The 22,489-nt window shown below is 41.2% G+C and overlaps 4 protein-coding genes across 16 annotated transcripts; 1 reads left to right on the top strand and 3 right to left on the bottom strand.

Annotated features, from left to right (window-relative positions):
• Positions 1–5,377: 5,377 nt before the first annotated feature.
• LOC116433080 (cdc42 homolog) lies at positions 5,378–16,291 on the bottom strand. Of its 9 annotated transcripts, none has more exons than XM_076369632.1 (6): positions 14,262–14,446; positions 13,836–14,042; positions 13,649–13,758; positions 13,369–13,566; positions 13,199–13,293; positions 5,378–11,017 (listed from the first exon to the last, which is right to left on the bottom strand). In XM_076369632.1, exons 1-5 carry the CDS (start codon positions 14,278–14,280, stop codon positions 13,204–13,206), a joined length of 624 nt encoding a protein of 207 aa, XP_076225747.1. In that variant the 5' UTR covers positions 14,281–14,446; the 3' UTR covers positions 5,378–11,017; positions 13,199–13,203. The 9 variants fall into 9 exon arrangements, with proteins under 9 accessions (XP_076225747.1, XP_031846656.1, XP_031846652.1 ...); XM_031990796.2 differs by lacking the exons at positions 5,378–11,017; positions 14,262–14,446 and adding exons at positions 15,880–15,964; positions 16,115–16,291 and having other exon boundaries at positions 11,411–13,293; XM_031990792.2 differs by lacking the exons at positions 5,378–11,017; positions 14,262–14,446 and adding an exon at positions 15,880–16,291 and having other exon boundaries at positions 11,411–13,293.
• A 274-nt stretch (positions 16,292–16,565) lies between these two features.
• Positions 16,566–17,849, bottom strand: LOC116433079 (solute carrier family 66 member 2). 2 transcript variants are annotated; one of them, XM_031990785.2, is made up of 4 exons: positions 17,646–17,849; positions 17,433–17,569; positions 17,104–17,320; positions 16,566–17,025 (listed from the first exon to the last, which is right to left on the bottom strand). In XM_031990785.2, exons 1-4 carry the CDS (start codon positions 17,837–17,839, stop codon positions 16,833–16,835), a joined length of 741 nt encoding a protein of 246 aa, XP_031846645.1. In that variant the 5' UTR covers positions 17,840–17,849; the 3' UTR covers positions 16,566–16,832. The 2 variants fall into 2 exon arrangements, with proteins under 2 accessions (XP_031846645.1, XP_031846646.1); XM_031990786.2 differs by having other exon boundaries at positions 17,104–17,287.
• Positions 17,850–18,492: 643 nt separating this feature from the next.
• LOC116433077 (uncharacterized) lies at positions 18,493–21,899 on the top strand. Of its 4 annotated transcripts, XM_031990782.2 has the most exons (7): positions 18,493–18,640; positions 18,729–18,964; positions 19,220–19,275; positions 19,351–19,461; positions 19,564–19,855; positions 19,941–20,330; positions 20,412–21,899. In XM_031990782.2, the coding sequence occupies exons 1-7, from the start codon at positions 18,598–18,600 to the stop codon at positions 20,589–20,591; spliced, it is 1,308 nt and encodes a 435-aa protein (XP_031846642.2). In that variant the 5' UTR covers positions 18,493–18,597; the 3' UTR covers positions 20,592–21,899. The 4 variants fall into 4 exon arrangements, with proteins under 4 accessions (XP_031846642.2, XP_031846643.2, XP_031846641.2 ...); XM_031990783.2 differs by lacking the exon at positions 19,220–19,275 and having other exon boundaries at positions 19,319–19,461; XM_031990781.2 differs by having other exon boundaries at positions 19,220–19,461; positions 19,968–20,330.
• Positions 21,703–22,466, bottom strand: LOC116433074 (N-acylneuraminate-9-phosphatase). The gene is made up of 3 exons (XM_076370024.1): positions 22,450–22,466; positions 22,008–22,408; positions 21,703–21,890 (listed from the first exon to the last, which is right to left on the bottom strand). The coding sequence occupies exons 1-3, from the start codon at positions 22,464–22,466 to the stop codon at positions 21,703–21,705; spliced, it is 606 nt and encodes a 201-aa protein (XP_076226139.1).
• Positions 22,467–22,489: the final 23 nt, after the last annotated feature.

Here is a 22,489-nt window from a genome sequence, read left to right as displayed (position 1 = left end):
CTTGAATCTAGAGGTCTTACAGAACCTAAAACTTCGAACCGCGTAAAAGCTACCGATCGCGATTCCAACTGCTAAACAAGCCACATATCCGTCTCGATATCTTATCGGCGGCTACGCAAATTTGTCTCGTTCGCCGGCGACCGATAAGGGAACGAATTCGAACGCAGCATCGAGGAACGGCCGTCAGTTGGACAAATTGCTGACAGAGACAAGCCGCGGAAGCACGCGACTGGCTAGCAACGAGAGGCGAGCACGCACACCCTAATTACACGCAAAGCGATCGAAAGCAATCTCCTTTGCGACGCCGGCCGTAGCTGTCCCCGGGGAATCGGTGGCTTTTACCGAGGAAACGTTTCGCGAGTTTACTCGTGCGCGCTCGAACCCGCAGCTTGCTCGCCAGAAGGGAATAATCGATATCCCGGAATCTTCGCCGGAGCGTTTCGACGTATCAAACGTATCGGAGCGGTCGCCGTTGCGGTCGGTTGCGGTCCGACTCGTCTCGACTAAACGGCGAATCGAAACGATGAATCGATACGACACCGGTTAAGCAACGCAACGCTCGTCGACGAGACGAGAACGGTTCGCGTGGAGGTCGCGAATCCTCGATTCTCGTCGAGTCCGACGGGCGTGATGCCCGCGGAACTCCAACGGGCAACGATCGACCTCGAGATTCCTCTCTGGAAGAATCACGACATTCAATTTCGTAAACGTTACTCGAGAACACTTCCTCCCTATTCTGATTCGTACAGTCACCTACCCTGATTCTCTATTCCCGAAACCTGAATCTTCAAAATCTACGCAAAGAAACAACCGTCCTCGGTAACGCTGGAACAAGGTGCGCAATAAACGTCCATAAATCCAGCGTCAACAACGATACCGGTAACCTTCGGCCAAACGATCCCACGTCGGTCGAAAGCCCGGTCGTATTGGTTCGTCGTCGAGTTCGCCGGTTTAACCCCGATTGCGCGCGGATACGGATACGGATGCGGATACGGATGATCTAAATAGTAGCTGCTTGTATTCCGCTCTAATCGAATGGAAACGCCTGCTGGTCTCTCTCTCTCTCTCTCCCTCTTTCTCTTTTTCTCTGTCTCTCTCTCCCCCTTTCCCCCTTGCTCTCTCACCCTTCCTCCCCTATCTCGCTCCCCTATCTTTTTGTGAAAAGTAAACCCGGGGAAAAGATGGGCATGGGCGTGAAAGGAAAGAAGACGCGGGGAACGAGGAGGTGGGGTGGGGCAGGGAGGAGGGAAAGGCGACCGGGGAAGAACACGAGCAGCGTGGGTGGACAATCCGAGTCCTCGGGAGCAGAAGGTGATACGGAGGCACGGTCGAACGATCGTGCTCGGGGACGGGTAGGGATGAACGGGACTTCTGGTGGGAGCGCGGATCCATCCAGAGCGGGGATGAATATCGCACGGTGGGGATGCCGATCAACACCGAGACGACAGGGGCGACAGGGGTGACGGGGATGACCGGCGGCGGGCGGGGGCTAACAGAGGGGTCGAGGTACAAACCTGGTGGCAGCAATCACCGTGAGTGGGCGACACGCGCTTCTCTTCTCTTTCTCCTCTCTTCCCCATCCTCCTTCCTCTCCTCCTGCCTCTTCGCTTCTCTTCTCTTGGGTTATCAGCCTGATGAGCTCTCTAACCTCCTCCTCCTCCTCCTCCTCCTCCTACTCTTACTCTTACTCGTCCTCCACCTCTAGGAGGCTTCTTCTTTCTCTCTTTTTTTTCCTCTTTCTACGAATCCAGCGCAAAAAGAGATTCGACCCTCTTCCTGTTCCTGTTCCTGTTTCTGCGTCCTGCGTCCACGAAGCCAGACCTGCACTGAAACGAGAGTTCGCCGCTGGGTCGTTTCTTCTTTCGACGCGTACCCGAATAATCTAATACTCACCGTGTCGATACGAGTTCTCGGATCTACGGCTTACAGGCATCGTCGTTGAGCGAGGCCGGCGCTGCGTTGGTTCACGCTGGAATCAGACAGTAAGCAGATTGAGTAATCTTTAGCTTCTCGGGGGAAGCGTAATTCGAGGTATTAAGTAGCTTGTGTTTTACGCGTATCGGGTGCGGGGGTTTGTTCAACGATACTTGAGCGAGGTATTCGTATGTTTCTGACCATTGGGAAATAGAGATGGAAATTTTGACTTCTCCGGTGGCTCTATCTTTGAACTTTGCACTCTGGGAACCTCAAAATCTGCGCTCCTGCTTGCAACTTATTTACGGTGCTACCTAATAAGTATCGAACGTTCTAATTCTGCTGCATGGAGTCCAACGGATTGCAACCGAGAAGCTGCTCGGAGATCGGTGGACGTTTAGCTGACAGTAAACGTTCCGTTTCTATTTTTCAAGCATACAATCGTATCAACCTATAGCGAACTAAATGATGTCAAGAATAAAATGGGGACAGATAAAGACTGACTGATCAAACCTACGGTACTCGTCCTAGCCGAATGATCTTCTAACGATACGCGTCGTATCGTAATGTCGCTGGTGAGTTGAAAAAAAAGGGGCAGAAAAGAGGTAAAGAATAAAGACGACAACGACGACGACGATGGGTTTGCGAGTGGACCGAGCCGAGTCGAGCGCTTATGCCACCCCCGTGTGCAACGTAACTACGCTACTTACGCTAAACGTCTGCTCAGAGTTTTACCATATGACGCTACCGATCGAGTGAACTCGTTTACCGAGGGGTTGGTAATGACGGCAAGGGACGCGATGTTGCCCCTGCGACATGCGGCAGCGTCGTATAGACAGCACGGGACAATTTGTATTAAAATGAGCGCTGCCCGAGCACCGGCGAGCGATTTCCCGGCGAAACCCGTGGCCCGGCGAGTTCGAAGGAAAACACCGAATATCGTTCACCGTTTTCCGAGCGGAAAAACACCTCCACGAGGAACCAAGCTCGCAAACACCTCCCCCGGAAACAACGGGGCCGCGTCGCAACCTCGGTCGGTTCGAATACGGGATTACTCATCGCTCGTTCGTATTCACAATTTTGAAGTAACTGCCGAGTGACGGGGCCTGATATTGTTTAGGCGTCTTTATTTTCAATTCTGTTTAGAGGTATATCGAGTCTTGCGTAGAGAAATATCGAGGGATACCTATGTTTCCGATTGTTTCGCGCGGTTTCACTTTTCAGATAGACTCAAAGGTGAATCTTCTCAGTGACATCGGCAGCGGCGACACCGAATTTTCAGATTAAGAGCGTAAGCGCTGCGGATAATCTCGAAATTCAGTGTCGGTTAGAAAAAATTGCGGCGATAAAGCGATTTGATGCGAGTAATTTGTTGAGCTCGGCGGTAGTATCGCGCGGGTACGCGGGACTGACGAAGTAGAGGATGAAACCTCATTAACGAACGTGTCGTTCGGTGTTACCGGGCATATCGATGTGTGTTCGCAGTCGAAGTCGGGGTGAATGAAAATTGGAGTCGTTGAATTTCAGTGTCCCCCGAAACGAAAACGTGGCGCCGTAACGAGTGCCGGTGAGACCCTAATTTAAGGCGATCTCGCTGGCTCTACGGTCACGCGTAATTACCGCGCACGTGTGTTTACTATTTCTATTTCAGTGGCCAAGGCGAGGCACCGGGATACTTGCGCACGTACGGCTGTAATGATGTACGCATTTCCGTACTTGGTCTCTCGATTAATTCCCATTCGTACCTACCTAATGAACTTATACTTAGTCCTAATCAATTCGAATGATTCACATGCCGACTCGGCGTTACTCCTTTGCACTGTGACTTCTGACCCCAGCTGACTCGTGTTGGATTGGTTAAGTGACATATTGATCAATAGCGAATTAGTATCTAAAATGAGCGAGGAAAGATGAAAGGCTGACCAATGCGACCAGCATTCGACACGGAGTACGGTTGTTGAAACTGTTTTATAGTGATTAGCACTATCGAGCATTTAATATGATATGTGATAACTATAAAACTCGAACCGAATACATGAACCGATCCGACAGATCCCTATGAAAGTATTTGAACTATTTCGACGGCTGCGAAATAAAAGTTTTGAAATGGGTCGGAACATCTGACAGTTCTAGTGTTAAAACGTCGCGTCATCGTTGCGCAGCAACAACTTTCATTTATTATTTCGAGCACACTTAAACAAGGGAACTTTTATAAAATAAGCCCTATCGCAAAACACGTGATCATTAAATTTGCAAACTGTCGCGCGAGGTTAGAGCTGTTTCAATGGTACCTCCGTGGAAACAAAGGGGTTAAGGGTCTACGTTTGACAGAACTTAGTCACCAAAAAAACTTAACTGAAACTCCCAACAGACAGGTATGAAGCTTATAGAAAGTATAGAGAAAGTACAATTACTTTTGCTCCCTAAGCGAAGGTTGCACTAGTCAGTCGTTTGGATCAGGTCTAGATTACTATTTATTTAATATCATAACACATTATTAATATGTTATTATCATCATCATTGTTATTACTGCTATTATCAACCCTTTACCGACGAAGATTCTTTGAAATATACAAAAGCGTCTGCGGATGAAACTAAACGATACATCGGTTGTTTCAATAAAAAAAACAACAGAAAACTACGTACCGATCTCTTGCTGTTTCAGTAATTAAATTATCTGTCTGCTACTTAGTGTACCAAATATGAAAGTTTGATCTCGTCGAAATGTCGATATTCGTCCGCAAAGGGTTAACATTTTATTTCTTAAAAATAAAGGTTGTCCGTGTGATACGCGAGTACCGTGTATTGTTCGAGATTTTACAAGAAAATACCGAACAGCCAATTTTACTGCTTGGCAATTCTGTTTAGTGGCGAGGCGCTGCCTTTGGTTCTCGGTAACCGGCGCGATGATATTCCGCTACCGCGCCCACCGTCTTTGTCGAACCGAGGAACGGTCGATCGGATGGTTGATCCTCGTCCCGATCCCGGCTCCCAGGTCCCCTTTTAATCCGTCCACGCCATCCATGACAAGACGTACGGAGAAACCCGTTCATCGATTACTCCGCGGTTTACGTCGCGTGTCTCATTTTAATTTCAGATCGGAAAATTTCCTCCGGCACGACGACTCGGCGTCGTTGAAACCTTGGTCCCGTGCATCACCTTCTGTCATCTATTTCTGACCGACAAGGTAAAAGCATCGGGACTGTAACGCTGGAACCATCAGTCAGTCGAATTGACTTGTTCCTATTCTTCCATAGAGACAAGAATGTGTCTACGGTTTTCGTATAACTCTGTTACTCGTACAATGTGTATTGTAATAAAATCCATTAGAAAGATAAACATTGACGTTGAAACTGAAAGTGAATCGCCAAGTGAAATGTCATTTCGAACGACTCGGACACCCCGATATCTATTTTAATTCTATTAAATTCTACTTTGAACTTAATTATATTTACATAACGAGTTCGCCTTACTATCTCTTTTATTAAACTTTTGCGAAAGGGAAGACAACGTACAATTTCTTTTCTAAGACTACCTCATTTCATGAGACATAGAAAATAACTGTTACGATTATGGTCATTCGACACACGCTGCTTTGTACTATTCGCGACATACTAAACGAATCTGACGATTGGCTTATAGTTCAGATTGCCTGTTGTTAAATCAGTTTCTTCGGAAACTTCACGGAGCATCTGTTCCCTTTTCGACGATCGTAAAAGAATAACGCGGGTCTTTGATCCGTCCGACAGTTCCAGCGTCGATTGCAAGAATCCCGTTAGACCGACGTCACCGCCACCCCCTGTAATACTCGGAGGTATCGTAATAGAGTGTAAAACGCAGCGACGCTGAATTTTGCAGGAAGGCTGCAGTTGGAGATAGGTGGGTACTATAGCAGCCGCGCGAGACTTGTTAACAGAAGCGATGCAGAAACGAGGTTCGATTTTCCTCGGGCGCGCACCGGTTACCGTGACACGCGTCGAACATGTTCGTGTTGGCATCGATCGCGTCAGGCATGCGTGAAGAAAACCGTTCCGCCTTTTCGCGGTTCCGAGCAGACGTTACGCGACGATTAACACGTTCACTGCTATGGCGGTCACCGATGACCGACGCTGTTGAGTCGCTTGATAACAATTCTAATATGTGCTTAACGCTTTAAACACTCGAACCTCCCTCCAAGAACGCATTCTCTCAGGCACTCCGCGAAACTACTTCGTTAAATAATAATATCACTATACCTAATGAAACCAATATTTTAATACTGACATTTATCGTAGTTTTACATAATTACAGCCAATTGTAGGATCTCCGATTACGGAGGACTGAACGAGTACAAAAATGATCCCAATCCCTTAACATTCATCTCGGCAATTAACACTTAGGCAATCGCCTAAGAACTACTCTAAACTTCTTCGTTAACTTTAATCGAACAGATTCAACTTCGTTAAAAACTTCGATTCATGGAAGGAAGGTATGCGATGAATTGCGGATAACTCCAGTTCGAGACTTACTAAATAACGGAACAACCAGAATAGAAGGCAACATTATTGGTTAGACGTTAAGACAATTCTGTAAAAAGGTCAACCCCTTCAGACCTGACTTTCCCGACGAAGGACTGTCGTTGAATAATAATATGAATCTCGAGTATAAAAGTTTCGTCAAAATTTCCATGTTCCCTCGGGCATTGAGCTAATAAAACAGTGTACATTATAACGCGCATCAGGGCTGAAGGGGTTAAGCGATGATCCCGTGTCGTCGCTAATAACCGCGGAATCCTAGCCGGCGCGCAGGAACGGTCGCCGGTTCGTGGCTGTTTGCCCGTCGATCGGTCAAAATCAGATGCGTCGCGTCGTGGCGCGTTCGCCCCCCGCGGTTCCATCGGAAATCCAGATCTGTACGACGACGGGTCCGACGGCAGCGACGACGACGACGACGACGACGACGACGACGACGACGACGACGACGACGACGACGACGACCAGTTCGTTGCCGGCCGGGCATGTTGGGCGAGTACGCGTCGTCCTCTCGTGGAAGATGGAAGGGGACGGTCCCAGCGCGACGTGCGCGTGTACGCGCGATCGCCGACGGTGATCAATCACCTTCAAACTGTGGTCGTACAATGCATGTCGTGCCACCAGAATCTTGCCGCTCGAGAGAGCTATTGTTGCCACCCACGTCGCCTCTCGACTTCTGCTCGCTCGCCTGCACTCGCCCGCACCGCACGACATTCTAGTTTCCATCGAAATTCGAGGGACCCGGCGAACCTCGGTTTCCACCCCCGAACGAATTTCCCTGGCCTCGATCGGATCTCTTCGGGTTTCAACAGGAAGATCGTGGGGTTCTTGGCGGATGGGATACGAACGATCGTTTCGTTTAATAGCGTAGGAGGACTGTACTGTTAACTGTACGTTAACACGTTGACGCTCACTTTGAAATCGGTGACGAACGAAGAGGCAACTCTTCTTTTTTTGTCAATCGGTTGATTCCTGGGGAACCCAAGGCTTCAGAGTAAAGTTATTATATTCTTTGATTTATGGTACTGAGAATATAGGCCGCCATTGCCGTGATTTGCAGCTACATTCGCGAGCATTCGATGGCTATGGACGACATTTACGTCTACGTGTTAACGATGGGAAATGAGAAGGAAGTTTGGAACGTTTCCTTAGGAAAAGTGAGGTAAACCGGAGTCTTTGTTCCGATTCGCCTTGGTCTACCCTGCATTGCACTTTAGTTTCACCCCTTCGGACCTGAAGCTTGTAATGTGTACACACTATCTTAAGGAAACGAACCGATGTTATACCTGACTACGTTACAAACTGTAACATTAAGTATCGAAGGAACGTACAAAATATAAATTTACAATTGAAAAGGAACAATACTTTCTATGAAAAAGAAAGGTTCCCATCGCACGTCCGAAGCTACAAGCACGAAATCTCCGTCCAGCCTAATCCCCATCGAAATTCAAGGGATCGACCGAGTACTTTCGGTCCGAAACTCGGCGTCCACCCCTAGACAAATTTCCCTAGCCCCCGATCGGATCTCGACCTGCTACGCGGCCCCGAAAAACTTCATAAAAAGTTCATTCCGATGGAACATCGGGAAATCGTAGCGGCGGTTACCGTAAATCCCGTTGACCGATTCGAAATCTAGAGCCGGGATATGAAGGTATAAATATGTGGAAAACGTCCCAGCGGGAGATACCCTTCCGCGCGGCCCGAGGAACTCGAGGGCCATCCCCCGCAGAAACGCGGATCGAGAGACGAATTTTAAAAGATCCGATCCGATCCGTTTCGAACGAGAAGAATGACCGTCGTAAAGCCCGGAGCGGACCTCTCGGCCTCCTGCGCGCGCGCGTTATCGGATTCGCTGCGACAATCTTGGATGACTTTTGGGAAACGTAACGATCCCGCGTCGTTTCTTCCTGTTAAGATCGGCCGGAAGTGGAGGCAGCTGTGACACGAGCACGCGTGCCAGACGCGTACGCGCGGCGATAAAAGAAGCCGATCGTAACTTTAACATTAGATTTATGGAACGAGCCGAATCGACTCGTACCGAATTTTGTAAACATCGTCTGCTAAATGTTTCGGTTCGCTGATCGTCAGAATGATAGCTTCGGAAGACGGACGATAGACTATCTGTCCTTTCGTAGTACTTTGTTTATTACATTGCCACTTCGACAGAGATACTTTCTTTTTCCTCTTTTCTTTGTTTGGGGTTACCGGGTTCTTAAATTTCTTCCCGTAGATTTATCTTTTCGAGGGATTCTATTAGGCTGTTTATGTTTCTTCGCGATGAGGAGACTCGTTGAATTCGAGTTGCGAATGCTTATTACAAGCAGAAAAAAGAAGAAAGGACGAACTTATCGGCCTGTATCCGAAATACCCGAGGCTCCGCGTAAATTCTCGTCGCGAGCAGCAGGCCAGAGGCTTGTTCCGATTAAGGAACATCGGTCGAGAGTCTGGTTTACGTTAAAACGACGTCTTGAGTGTTCGGAAGAAAGGTGAGCGACGCGTGCCACTTGGCGCGTTTATCGCTGCTCGGCCAGATACCAGAATCCGAGCTAGGATAGGTTTCTGCGTCGGGTTTTGGTCCGTGCCGCGAACAGACGCACCTATTCTCATAGACATCACACGGTACAGTTCAAAGACACGATTCACGTTTACGAAAGTTGTAACAGTGTCCCAACTTCAACTGCAACATAGTTCATGCGACGCTAAACTATAATTTCAACTACTTCTGTAGGTAGAACAAACTGGTAATCCGTGAATAAAAGTCGAAACAGCTTCTTAAGTCCTAGCGAGCAACTTTACTACGATATCTTCGAAAAGACTCGCCGTGAAACACTGAAATTAACAGACAAACCTACACAGATAACACGTGCGCTAACGACATTAATCGGATCGTACGAGTTGAAGACTTTTCACTTAATTTTACTCGCGTTTCCATCGAATCAACTGTTATTACGATCACGCTCTCGGGCTGAGCCGTAGAGAGAGCGAAAGGTGGAGGCGAGAGAAGAGTATCTTGTAAAACGTTTCGTCGAAACAGCGAACGGAAGGGCTTGAAAAGATTTCGCGATAGAATCTCGGAGAATCGATGGCATCTCGGGAGGTGGACCGAGAAGCAGCCCCCGATGACTGCGACACGGATCTCGCGCCATTAGTCGGCCGAGCGAGCGGTGGTTCCATTTGCCCAGCGAAAAGCAACAGAAACACGGAGAAGGAGCAGCGGCGCGCTGGCGTGTAAGAGCGAGGACGATCGAGGACGAGCACGGCCGCCCATCGTGCGTGGGACACCGCGTAAAAATGAGTTGTGTCAACGTGCGGCTCAAGGCCCCCCGCGCGGCTGCCACCAGGTGGTCAACTTGTTTTATAATACGTACCTCTACGTATACGGGCTTCTACGCGGCTGTCTCTTTCCGCGTGCTTCAGAATTACACGCACCACCAACAGCCGAATTTCGCCCCTCGCGCCCGATTGATCGCCGGACCTGTCGCGATTCGCATCTACGATCGAACTCGCGTTCAACCCCTTGTCCTACGATTTCTTCGGAAACTGTGCTCGATAGAACCGTCGTGTCGTTCACGATTTAGCCGATGAAACGAATTTGATGTTCACTTTGTGTCTACGTTTACTCCGAGGATTGATGGTAGGTAACATTTCACTTCTATAAAATATAAATAGCATCTCGTTGGACGGTAAGGAAATCGAGATACACGTAAGAAGTAATATAACAATGTGGACCGGAGTCTCACTGAGATCAGATTCATAAAAGAATCCTAGAAAGTTGTTGTCTACGGTAACAATGGTTATAAGTATCCGCGTTGGAAGAATACGTAACGACACCCGAATATTCAGGAACGAGCATCGAAAGACAACCGAAACTCTCGAGCATCCGATTGTTCTAAGCGTTGTCGCGATTCGCTGGCCAGAGAAGAACCTAGCAATAAGTAGCAAACTAGGGAGCAGGATTCCGAGTGATTGCGCTCGAAGCAAGATAAAACAGGAACGCAGCCGTACAGCCCGGCGGACCGCGAGTTCCGTTCCTCGTGGATACAAGAATCGATTCGAGATGATTAGCGATAATGTCAAGGGAGTCCGGAGGCACGTCCGTGATGAGTCCGTGACTGGCGTACCCTCTGTGTCGGCGTGGTTAACTCGCTCCAGTACGTCGATACGTAACCACGAATCCACCTAATTGAAGTAACCACAAGGCGCGGCGCGCCACGTTACACGGCGATGCAATCGAGGAAACAGAACGACGGGAAACGAAGAGATGAGAAGAGGACTGGCCGGAGAGGGCGGAGTGGGCGGGAGAGAGAAAAGAGTAGCCGCTCGGGACGGCGGGGGGAGGGGAGAGGAACGGAAAAGAACCGATCAGCCGTAGAGGGAAAAGGCAGCAAGGAGCCAACGCTGAGCAAACTACGTCCACGGTGCACCGTTGGATCATCGTCGAACGACTGCCTCCCGTTTCTATCTCTCCGCAGCCTGCATTTCCGTTCGCACGTGCCGATCCGAGCAGAGAACGCCGCGCCGAGTTCCTTGTACCCGCGGGGCACAGTCTTTCACGGTGCAGTCTCCGATCTAGTCCTCCGTGAGCTACGAAACTAAAATGCTTTGTTGTCATTTCTGCTAGATTGTCTACTTTGTATGCGTTGCACTCTTTGTTCTTACTCTCAGCTTAACACTGGAACTACCGCGTGGAAGGAACAGACAGATTTCTTGTACAAGTTAGAACGCGTTCATCGGAACTTAGATGGACTCGCGTTTTAGTTCATACGCTACCGATAAAGATTCGCTTAATAGTTCTACGGAAAATCATTTGTGGCTTTCCAATGATTCTAAAGGAAGAAGTTCTACATTGTTCTGGACAATCTGATAGTTCTAGTGTTGATCCTTGTTATTAACTGTTTGCACTCGAAAGTTTTCCACTGGGAACGTTCGATGGTTTTCGATGATAGAGGAGATTCTTTGAAACCGATGAGAAAATATACCGTGGGTTAAGAAACGAAGCTATTTTATTTCAATATTTCACATGTCGACGCATTGTACAAAGCTTAATCTTACGTGTAAGGTTTTTGTAATTTTGATGTATCGAATCAAGTGGTCACCGAGTCACCTCTCGAGTGCAAATGGTTAGTTGTCTCGCGCCGAAGGGGTTCCGCCAATGAATTCGTTATTGTTACTTTCCAGAAAGGAAACAGTGGACAGGACGAGAATGCAATAGGCCTTACGGAGTTCGCTCTGGAATTGACGTGTCCCTTCTTTATGCATAGTATAAATATATTTATGTGAATATTTCGTTATATGTTTTGTGTCTACATAGTGTGACACGTACAATGCTACTAAATGCCACCTCTCTTAACTGGATACAGGGTGTACGATCGTTGATTCCCCCGCGATACTCGATCTCGGTTATCGTACGCGCGGTGCCTATTCGAACACGAAGACGAACACGAACACGAACACGAACACGAACACGAACACGAAGTTGTACGATCTGGTGAAAAAGGTCACGCCCCAAAGGACGAGCTTCCCGTTCGCGGGTATACCCAGCTTACGTTACGTTTAAACAAGTTGGTGAGAAAAATATTAGGCGGTGAGAATGGTTGATCAACGAATAATACGATGGTCGGTCAATAAATAATATGCAATCGCGTCGACCAAGACGACCCGAATTAGGTCGTTTTCGTATTGAACTCGCGGTAACACTTCGGTCAGCCGCGGTTAGCGCCGCTGATCGTCAGTGCTACCCGGTATACCGCCGATGGACTCGAGTCTTACCGACGAAGTAAGTGTAAATGCGTATTTATTCATACCGTTTGCTCTGTCGGTTTAATTAAATCGATCGATGTGTGTCGTGACAGGCGCTGATATGTACAAAATCAGATGCCGGAAGTCTTTGAAAGCAACACGGTTCCGCGGAAACGCTTTGCCTGGCACAGCTGCCTTCTACGGAATCGAATCGGTGGGGCAGACTTTGAAAATATTTGCAACAATACCTGACGCAAAGAAACGACGATGACAACGTTTCCGTTCGCTTCGTTATATGCAGTCTGAGTTACACATACGTATCTATAAACCGTGGTATCTATGATATATGTACTGTATGTCTATACATTAGTCGCAAAATCTCTAATACTGGTCTCGCTCGGAACAATTTCGTCCAGTATATATAGGTATATAAAGGAACACTCCAAATTGTCTTTCTTTCACCCCTAGAAGGACTGATCTTTGACAGATTCGACGAATGCCTCTTGCGTACCGATCTGCATAATTCGTGAATACTAGAAACGCGAGAACGTCGTCAACAGCGATAGCACCAATCGTTGCGATACGAGTATCGCATAAAATTTTGAACGACGGAGATCTCTCGAACGAGTCTTTTTAGCGAAAAAAATGTAGTAACGCTTTGTTTGTACGCGTAATCTCTCTCCCTCTCCCGAAGCGAAGTTTCAAAAATTTGAAAACGTTTGTGCAGTACAGTTCGAAACGTATGAGCCGATCAAAATTTCAAGCTAGAATTTCACGCTGCGTGGAATGTGGTTGCGATCGTAACGTGGTAGTATAGATACAATTACATCGATTGGAATTGTCGTGTTGATACTAGCGGCTGTTTACATTTCTGTTCGATGATTAGTTATTTCTTTTCCAAAAGAGGAACCACGAAAGCACAGTTTCAATTTTCTAACAGTGCTTTTTATACTACGCGTTAGATTTGCCGCTCGCTGTCGTTACACGTAACTTTTGTTTCCCTTCTGGACATGCATCACTTTCAAAATAAATACCCTTTTTATAAGAGCGCGCATTTCCTTTTCTTTACTGGTTCCGGTGGTTCGAGCGCAGCTAGTATAGCTTCATCGAACACGTTCTTCAAGCCTTTCTGTAAAGTTAAATGCTCGTTGAATTGCCGAAATAGAACTACAGAAAACATGGTACATTCTGAGTGTGTATTTACTTGCGTAAGGGCACTACATTCCACGTATTTCACTGCTTTCAACTCTTTGGCAAGTTTCTCTCCTTGCTCCGCCGATATCGGTTTCTGCTTATTTTTTGCCAATTTTTCGGTAGTAGCACCGTCGTCTCTCAAATCGATTTGAGTGCCGACGAGCAGAAACGGTGTCCTTGGACAATGATGCGTTATTTCTGGCACCCACTAAAGCAAAACAGACGTCCGATAAACATACCTTTCTACTACCTCTGTATACATAAGTGAGTACTCTCTGATAAATTTTAACCTTCTCTTTAACATTTTCAAACGACGAAGGCGACACTACAGAAAAACAAACGAGGAATACATCTGTTTGAGGGTAACTTAATGGCCGCAGCCTATCGTAATCTTCCTGACCTATAATGTACCGTGCCATTAATAATCTTTCCTTACAAGAGCTGAAATATGAAGTATGAAGTTACGATAATCCTTACCAGCAGTATCAAATAATCCCAAAGTATACGGATCACCACCTATCATTACTGTGACAGCATAATTATCAAAAACTGTGGGTACATATTCGGATGGAAATTTATTGGTCGTATATGAAATCAGAAGACACGTTTTACCCACGGCACCATCGCCAACTACAACGCACTTTATTGTCTGCATGTTGATATTCTCTGTAGTATCTACAACAACTGTAACAAATGTATACCCTTCTAAACTAAAATTAAATGAACGATAAACAAATGAACCAACGGCATCATTACAAATGTGAACAATATGTGGATAGTATCTGATAAAAAAAGAAATAGAAATGATACGTTTCTATAACTACTTTAGTGTTTTAATGCTGAATAAATTAGTGGAAAATATCTTTTATTCCTTCAGTTCGAGAAAAAATTCAAATTACATACTATTTTTCACGTGAATCATGTGCGCGCCTACTTCGTCTTTAACCTACAATTACATACTAAATTCTTTCGCCTGGACAGACTAAAATACTTATTTCGTACTTCTTATAGTAATATATTTATTATATTATGTGATAAGTTTATTTAAAATGCACGAAAGTATAATTACTTAAGAGAGATACAATATATATTACCATATCTATCAAGAAAATAAAATAATTACCTACAACTGCCCAACTGTCATTAAAGGTTAAAATTGAAGCTCATAATCTTAAAACACAAAGACTGAATAGCTTCGGGTGTCCCAAAACAAAATAAAAAAGAATGTAAACAACATTTAACAATCCAAATCTATCACTCTGAATTTATTCCACAGTACTTCACATTTATCTTGAAATACACATTTTCCCTTTACACACTGATTCACTATGCAATGCCCATCCTACATGCCTAAAATCCAGTACTCACGACAGCAAACGTTCAAAAAAACTATCTAGATCTAGGGAGAATATATAACATTGCGAGAGTACGAAAACGGACATCAAAATTTAAGTTTAGGCCATTTTTAATAATCTTATTCTTCAGAAATGTGGACTATTCAAATAATTCATTTTATGAAAATATAATATAACCATGTAATGTACAACAAAATATGTAGGAAGACAAAGAAAATCACGATGAAATATTATTTTCAATGATATAAGATTACTGACTGAATTTTATTACAATATATTATGCATTACATATACGTATTATTAGTCGTTGCGTTTTCAATTGATATTTACTGTTTTATACGGAATTATAGGTGTAATTAATTGCATATGTAGCACTATGTACTATCCAAAATATGGTATTAATTGGACCATAGTACAGATTTAAAATACGTACATATGTTGCAGCTTATAGGAATTTTTTTCTACGGCTTCCAGGGTCTCGAGAATCCCTTATCATTTCGGTGTCGCGCTCGATGTTACCGATAATGCAAATTTTAAACTTGTTAGTACGAATCGAATTAGCTATATACTTCATTTCTGCTACGAGTGTTCTACTCAACCTGGCAACGACGAATGCACGCGCCGGAGATATTTGAACGATAGAAATAGCATTTATCGAATATATATTATTATAAAAAATAATTTCCATTGATTCATGAAAATAAATCGTTTTATATGTGGATTTATCCTGTAAAGTTTGTACTGGACATCTTATGGGACTTCGTGCCCAATGGTCTGAAATGCCGGTCATGTAAAAAAAGCAAACGTTCGGATATGCACTGTACGATTTAGACAAGGACAGATGAACTGGGCGACAAGAACAGATAGAGAAATTCCAATGCCACCAACTTGAGAAAGCATTTCATCAGTCTCTCGTACCTGCGCGCGAAGTATGATAACCAAAGGGGTAACCGATAAGGACAGACATATCATTTAGCTCGAAAGAGAGAGGGAGACTCAATAGCCTCCAGAACGGACAGCAAAATTCATTAATATCTCCATTCCTGTTAACGACTCGTTAATATTTGCAACTACATAATATAAAATAGACTTTTAACTACTATCCCATGTCACTTTTGGTAGGATGTTTTTCTCATTAATTTATTAAGAATTCTTTAAAGCCTTACCCCTCGGTAATCTCAAGTATCTTGTCGGGTCTCCAGTGAGACATTAATTTTCTGGCTTCACAGACATAATTGGTGAATTTTTTAGCTGAAGAAATTAGAGTGGACCTTTAGTAACATTCCAGTAAGAATGTTTGTTACATTTGGGTTATAGTTAATGAGTTATTCCTGATTTTCGAATGAATTGATAGTCTCGTAAGGTTAGAAATGCGTAAGGTAAGGATGGATATATATGTACGTGCAAGAAGGGCAAAGATTGTGAAGATCCTCTAGCCAACGGGTAATGTTATTGGCCAGACAGCAGCCTCCACGACTGCACAGGCTGCACCGATGAAAGAAGCAATGGATCAAGGCGTCTTGAGACTGATGCGTTTATCTCACACTATGTGCATCTCTGGCTTACAACGTTTACTGTTCAGCGAGACCATATCGCTATGGGGGTAAGCCCCACTCCACTGACGTGACGTCAGTGACAAGATTGTGATGATTACGCCATCTGTCGCAGAAGTCGCCAAACTGCTAGCCAATTAGTAGCATGTTTTCGTCACTAGATAGCTATTAATGTATGTTTAGTAGCTTACGGATTTTATCGTAGATAACGCCACTATGGTATGATCAAATTTTGTTATCTATTTAATAATAGATAAAAGTAATAATTTACTTTACAATTCGAACTACAAAACAATAAATGATTTTTACTTTTTTTATTAAAACTTTATATGTAGTTCTAACGTAGTTTATTTATAAAATTTTATACATATATCAAACAATCGAAGAGTACAGAAATTTCAATATAATTAAAAAAATATGTCTTAATGGATTGTGCATTTCGTTTATGTTTTACATAAATATAAGGAATAATAAGTATTGTTAAATAACACGGATAAAATTTTTTAGTTAATATAAAAACTGTACAATGAATGTTTCATAATTTCAATAGATGTAAAATGCAATACTCAATCAGCTCTTACTGGAACTCTTGTATGTACAGTACTACTATTTTGGTAAATATATACTTGTGCTAAAATAGCAATATCAATTATAACTTGAAGAATACCACAAACTTCAAATTGAATTGGAGCTTCTTTTATGATAAAATAACATGTTTTAAATGCATCACCTAATGTCCACATACTAACCATGATTATACTGAAATTAAAATAGAATTAATAATAAGGATAATTATTTGTTTAATTACTTTCCTTATGGAAATTTATTATATCATACCTCATTCCACTAGTTGACTTATTTACAAAATTACGAACAAATTGTGGCACTCCAAGCATAGCTTCTGTTAATACTGCAAGCAATCCTATAGTTTCAACAAATATTGGTACATCTACTAACAGATATGTTAGACCTCCTACCAGTGCAGCGAATAACAGCATAAAATCCAAATATGATTGAAAATCTGTCCATTTCCAAAAAAAATTTGCATCTAAATCTATGTAAATTGAGTTTTAAAATAGTTCATAAATACAAAAACATGTTATTTCATAAAGGATAAAAAATGTTGAAATCAGAACTTTTTATTAACTTTATAATTTGAAACTTACCAGCAAACACACGTTCTCTGGCTTTTATTATTTGATTTCTGTTTTTTACACTAACGCAAAGTTTAATCATAATAAACATAGTAATGATCATAAATATACTTTGCAGTAAAAGCGGTATTTCATAATGTTTTCCAAACCTGTGAAACATATATGAATGAAATCTATCGTTATTATTTTCCATACTTATAATCTTTTTAAAATGAAAATACAAACCAAAAAAAGATACGTAGAGTATTGGCTATTAACAATGCAAGGCATACATAAAGGGAAAACCCTTCTGCATCTTCTCTTTTTTTAATTTCTCTATATTGAGGTACATATGGAATAATTCCACCAAATATAATTGCTCCAGAGGCAATCCAGTTGGCTATGTCTTTAATTGTCAAATTCTCATAGACATTATTCATTTTAATGGAATGTTTTTTACCTACATAACGTGTCACTATCTACAATTTATAGCATGTGGCGATTTAGGTTATATCATCAATATTTTTGATCGCCATATCAGCAGTGAATCGGTTAGATTAAACAAACTCAGCACTCATGTTACGAAATGAATAAACTCCATTGTATCACGTACTTAAGAAAATGATGTACTCTTGTAATATTATCTTTCAATTCAACAATCATTCTTATTAAAAATACATAACAAGCACTGCAGCACTATTGCATTCCTACGTGCATATACTCGCTTATCAGACGTACATATGTAAATGCAATTTCTTGAGCAAATTTCGAATCCCATACAAATGAGCAAACTTAACCAATGTATTAAAAATCTAATTATTATTAATTGCCGATTACTAAATGAAGGTAGCTATTATTAATATTTTAATGAGAAGTAAAATCAGTAATCAAAACCTTGTTGGAACGATCATTTATTCATATATACATAAATGAAACAAACTATTTGCGATAATATCTTTTACTAAACATGTTGAACAAAAAGTATGTAGATCTGCTATGTGTTACTTAGCAACGGATAGAAAAACAATTTTCACTTGGCGTATGTTTCATTGTGAAGCATGGTTATTACATAAAAATAAGACGCTTTTTAGTGGTTAGTAGTCAAAATTTTAAGTACATGAAGTATTATTTAATTTTATATAAATCTAGTAAAAAATAGAGCAACAACTCCGCCTGAGAATAGTGGAAAACACGAGAAATGATGAAATGGAATAGAAGCGAAACTAGCCTAAAAAGTAGTGGTACGAATAATACAATATAGAACACGTAATGTATATAACGAAAGGGTACTCTGTAAATTTATAATAATTCCTACAATTACCAATGTAGCGTACAATCATAATGGGCAAAACTATTTTGAGCAATTGACAGCGTACAATTCAATGAGTTCGCACTTACGCCGCGTTTTACTTGCAAAATGTGTTATCGACTCGAGAAACAAAAACTGTACAAGCAGAAAAAAACAATTCTGCAAACAAGTTGAATGCAAGCCGCATTTTACGAAGAGAAGGATTACGAATGACTTAATTGACCGATTAGCATACGACAGTTTGCATCATCCAGCGGTAAATTATTTTCGTACATCGCTCACACTTGTGTTTGCTATAAATTTGTTGTATGGAATGCCTTTGAATAATTACTTCAATATGTAAGGTTTCAAAACTTCAAAGTTATCTAAAATTTACATTATTATTAAAATACGCAAATGTGAAACCTTGAGATGGCATTAGAAAGGGGGAGGTTTTTCTCAGGTCTTTTCTATTTTCAAACGTAAACTGTTTCCCTTGTAACGTGTAATAAATTTTTCAATTAATAAACAGGATATTTTACAAATACATTACAATTCAAGATATTTACGTCGTGATGGAAATCAAAGGTATTTCTTTGATACTTACGATTATGATGCAATTCGTTCACAGTTAAGTTTGCACGATCACACAATTTGTTCAAGATCACCGATATTCAAACCAAATAAGTTAGAAACATTTACATACAGTGATAAACAAATGGGCGAACAAAAGAGAAAAACTATGTTAAAGGGACAAGAAATGTCGCATCATCGGTGAGGAATGTTCAGTAAAAAATTCTTCTGACTTTCCAAATTTTAACTGTTCGTTCTTAACATTATACTGTAACGTTAATTGAATAATACATTAAATTATAGACACGATAGAGATTCGATATTTTACGAAAGAGTTCCCGATTTTCCAACGCACGAGGCTGATCATCCCTCGACTGAGGTTGATTCAACAAGACGTAACGAAAACTTTGAAACTAATACGAAACCGGATTTAACGTTAAACCAGAAAATTTGCGCAAAAGAGGAAGAAGCGAAGTATGTAAATTTCGTATACGAAATCACGCACGATATACTATATAATCGTTTGTATACCGATGAACAGTTGCGGGAGGTATTCAAGAAGCACTTGGAAAGAAATAAAGAATTTCTAAATATGGTCAGATTTACGTTTACATTCTTTTCATTCAAATTAGATTTAGCTAGCTGCAAATAAAAGTAATGCGTTGCCTATGTCTGAACAGAATAAAATGATATACGAAATCTATCAGTTGAAGCTCGCTTTGGGTGTTCCGGACGATTCGGATGACGAGGAATTGGATATTCTTATTTATGACCGACGATTTTCTAATAATGCTGATCCTCGACCTCCCACGCCTCCTAAAGTTTTGAACGAGAACAAAATCATAGAAAAGTTAATGTCGTTTCAGACAGAGAACAATGAAAAGAAACGTAAATCAAGCGTTACCGATAAGTCTGTTGTATTAGTCGATGCGAATCCTGAATTAATCCTAACTGAAAGAGATGTGCTTACATCGTTGATAGAATTAAATATCAATCCAGACCAAGCAGAGAAAATTTATAAAAGGCTTTCTGCCAAAAGTCAAGAATTGATTCACAGATTCACGGATCTGGTACGTTAAATAAATTTATTATGGCTCGATAGCTGGAGCTTTTAGCGTAATCGTGCATTCTTAGCGAGACGTCTATTTCAGGCACATGAGAATAATCAACAGAGAACGGAACAATCAAACGCTAATGAAACAATGAACATAAATGATTGGCTTGATTCCAGTTTAATAGAATCAAATAATTCAAATGAAATGGACGATCAAGAAAAAGGTTCTACGACACATGACCTGATAATGCAGGAAGACAAAGGTGTACAAATTTAAACAACATTTCGTCCACAATCTAAAATTATAAAGAAAATTACAGATCCTATAACAGTGCTCGACAAAAAGATCGAATTACAATAACTGTCTTCATAGAAACGAACGTTAATTCAAGGAAAACATTTTATTCGTTGCATGTTTTTTTCTTATTAGAGATAAGTCTTACTACGACATCAGTTCTTTATTGAGTTTGTATCCTACATATCAACAAAGACAAAATATGCAGTGAAAAAATACACGTTTCAGATACACACATATAATTACAATATATACGTGGTCCATTTAAATAATATATAGTATTTATATATTAAACGTATATATTACAATTATAGACGTATGTTTACACATTTTTATAATACAGTTGCTTTAGACATTGCACAGACACTGTTATGTTTGTGTACGTATTGTATATTACACAAAAGTATACATAGGATATAAAACTAAAACGGATGTTTTCTTATTAACAATACATCCATTTCTTATGTTATTATACAGATCCGAATGTGCCGATGCACTTTGTACGTAAATTGTACTTTTTCTTTCGTCTATAACAAAATATTATACACGTTTATGATTAATAAAATAGTATTTCTACGACGATATATATAAGAAATAATTAACCCAAGATTTATGTAAGAAATACATTTTTTACAAAAGTAAATTAAGTATCACCCCCCTTCCAAAAAAAGAAAAGGATGTTACTTATCCCTACGAAAATGCAAGTCTGACAAAAATAATAAAATAAAAGTTGCAATTAATTTCTTTGTTAATAAAATATAACTAAAAAGAGAAATACTATATAAAAATAGATATTGCCTCTTCATTCATTGTAGTATCACCAACCATTTGTTACTTGCCAGTCCATACTTCTATTTCTTTCTATTTACTATTGAACAAGCAGACTTTTATAAAAAAAAAAGATATCTAAATTGTTTCTATAACATATGTAATAAATTATATATCATTATAAATAACTATAATAAACAGTACTTAAACGTGAGAATTCGTTCCACAGTTTCTATGAAACGAAAAAGTTCTGTAACACAATTTTAATTTTTAGTAGCTATATTATTCTATGAAATATTAAAAAATAAATTTCTTTGTTTTCTCATCAGCTACCATCTGATGCATTTGAAGAAGAATCCTCAAGTTCAGGTGCGCCAGGACCACTATTTAAGATATGTAAGAGATCTGTTATATGGGTTATAGTAAAATCTGGTTGTGGATCTTCTTTTAACAATCGTGGTTTATCGGAAATTGGAATCCAAACTGTTCTTCCGAATCCTGCTTCTATCCCACCTATATGATATTAACTACATTAAATTATTTTAACTATATTAAATTTGTTAGAACATTAATCAGTGTTTTAAAATTTTTAATTTACTTGGTATGCACTGTCAAATTAAAATAAAATACCTAGAATATCAGTTTCCAATTTGTCACCGACCATTACGCACTTTTCTGGTTTAACATTTAAAATTCTATATGCTTTTTTAAATATTTCTCTTTCTGGTTTTTCATATGGTAAATCTCCAGATACCAAAATAACATGGAAATATTGTTCCAAAGATAGTTTATGTATCTTTTCCCATTGTGCATTAGAAGGACCATTAGTTATTAGCCCAAGGAGGTACTTTACCCTCAACTGTCTTAGCATGGAAATTGTATCTGATGAAAGTGCTAGATAATAATATCGTAGACACAACCATCGTTCATAAACTCTGGTTGCTAAGTACGAGTATTTTTCACCAAGTGCTTTACTCCATAAACTTGTACGCCAAGTATCCAATGTATACATTACATTGTCAGGGCACTTTCTAAAGAGTTTCAAATATAATGTTGTAATCTTGACAGATACATCTTCAGGTATCCCATACTCTTCTGTTAGTTCCTCAGCC

The sequence above is a fragment of the Nomia melanderi genome, chromosome 8 (genome assembly GCF_051020985.1).
Source record: "Nomia melanderi isolate GNS246 chromosome 8, iyNomMela1, whole genome shotgun sequence".
Classification (NCBI taxonomy): Eukaryota; Metazoa; Arthropoda; class Insecta; order Hymenoptera; family Halictidae; genus Nomia; species Nomia melanderi.
This window is presented reverse-complemented; position numbering and strand designations above follow the sequence as displayed.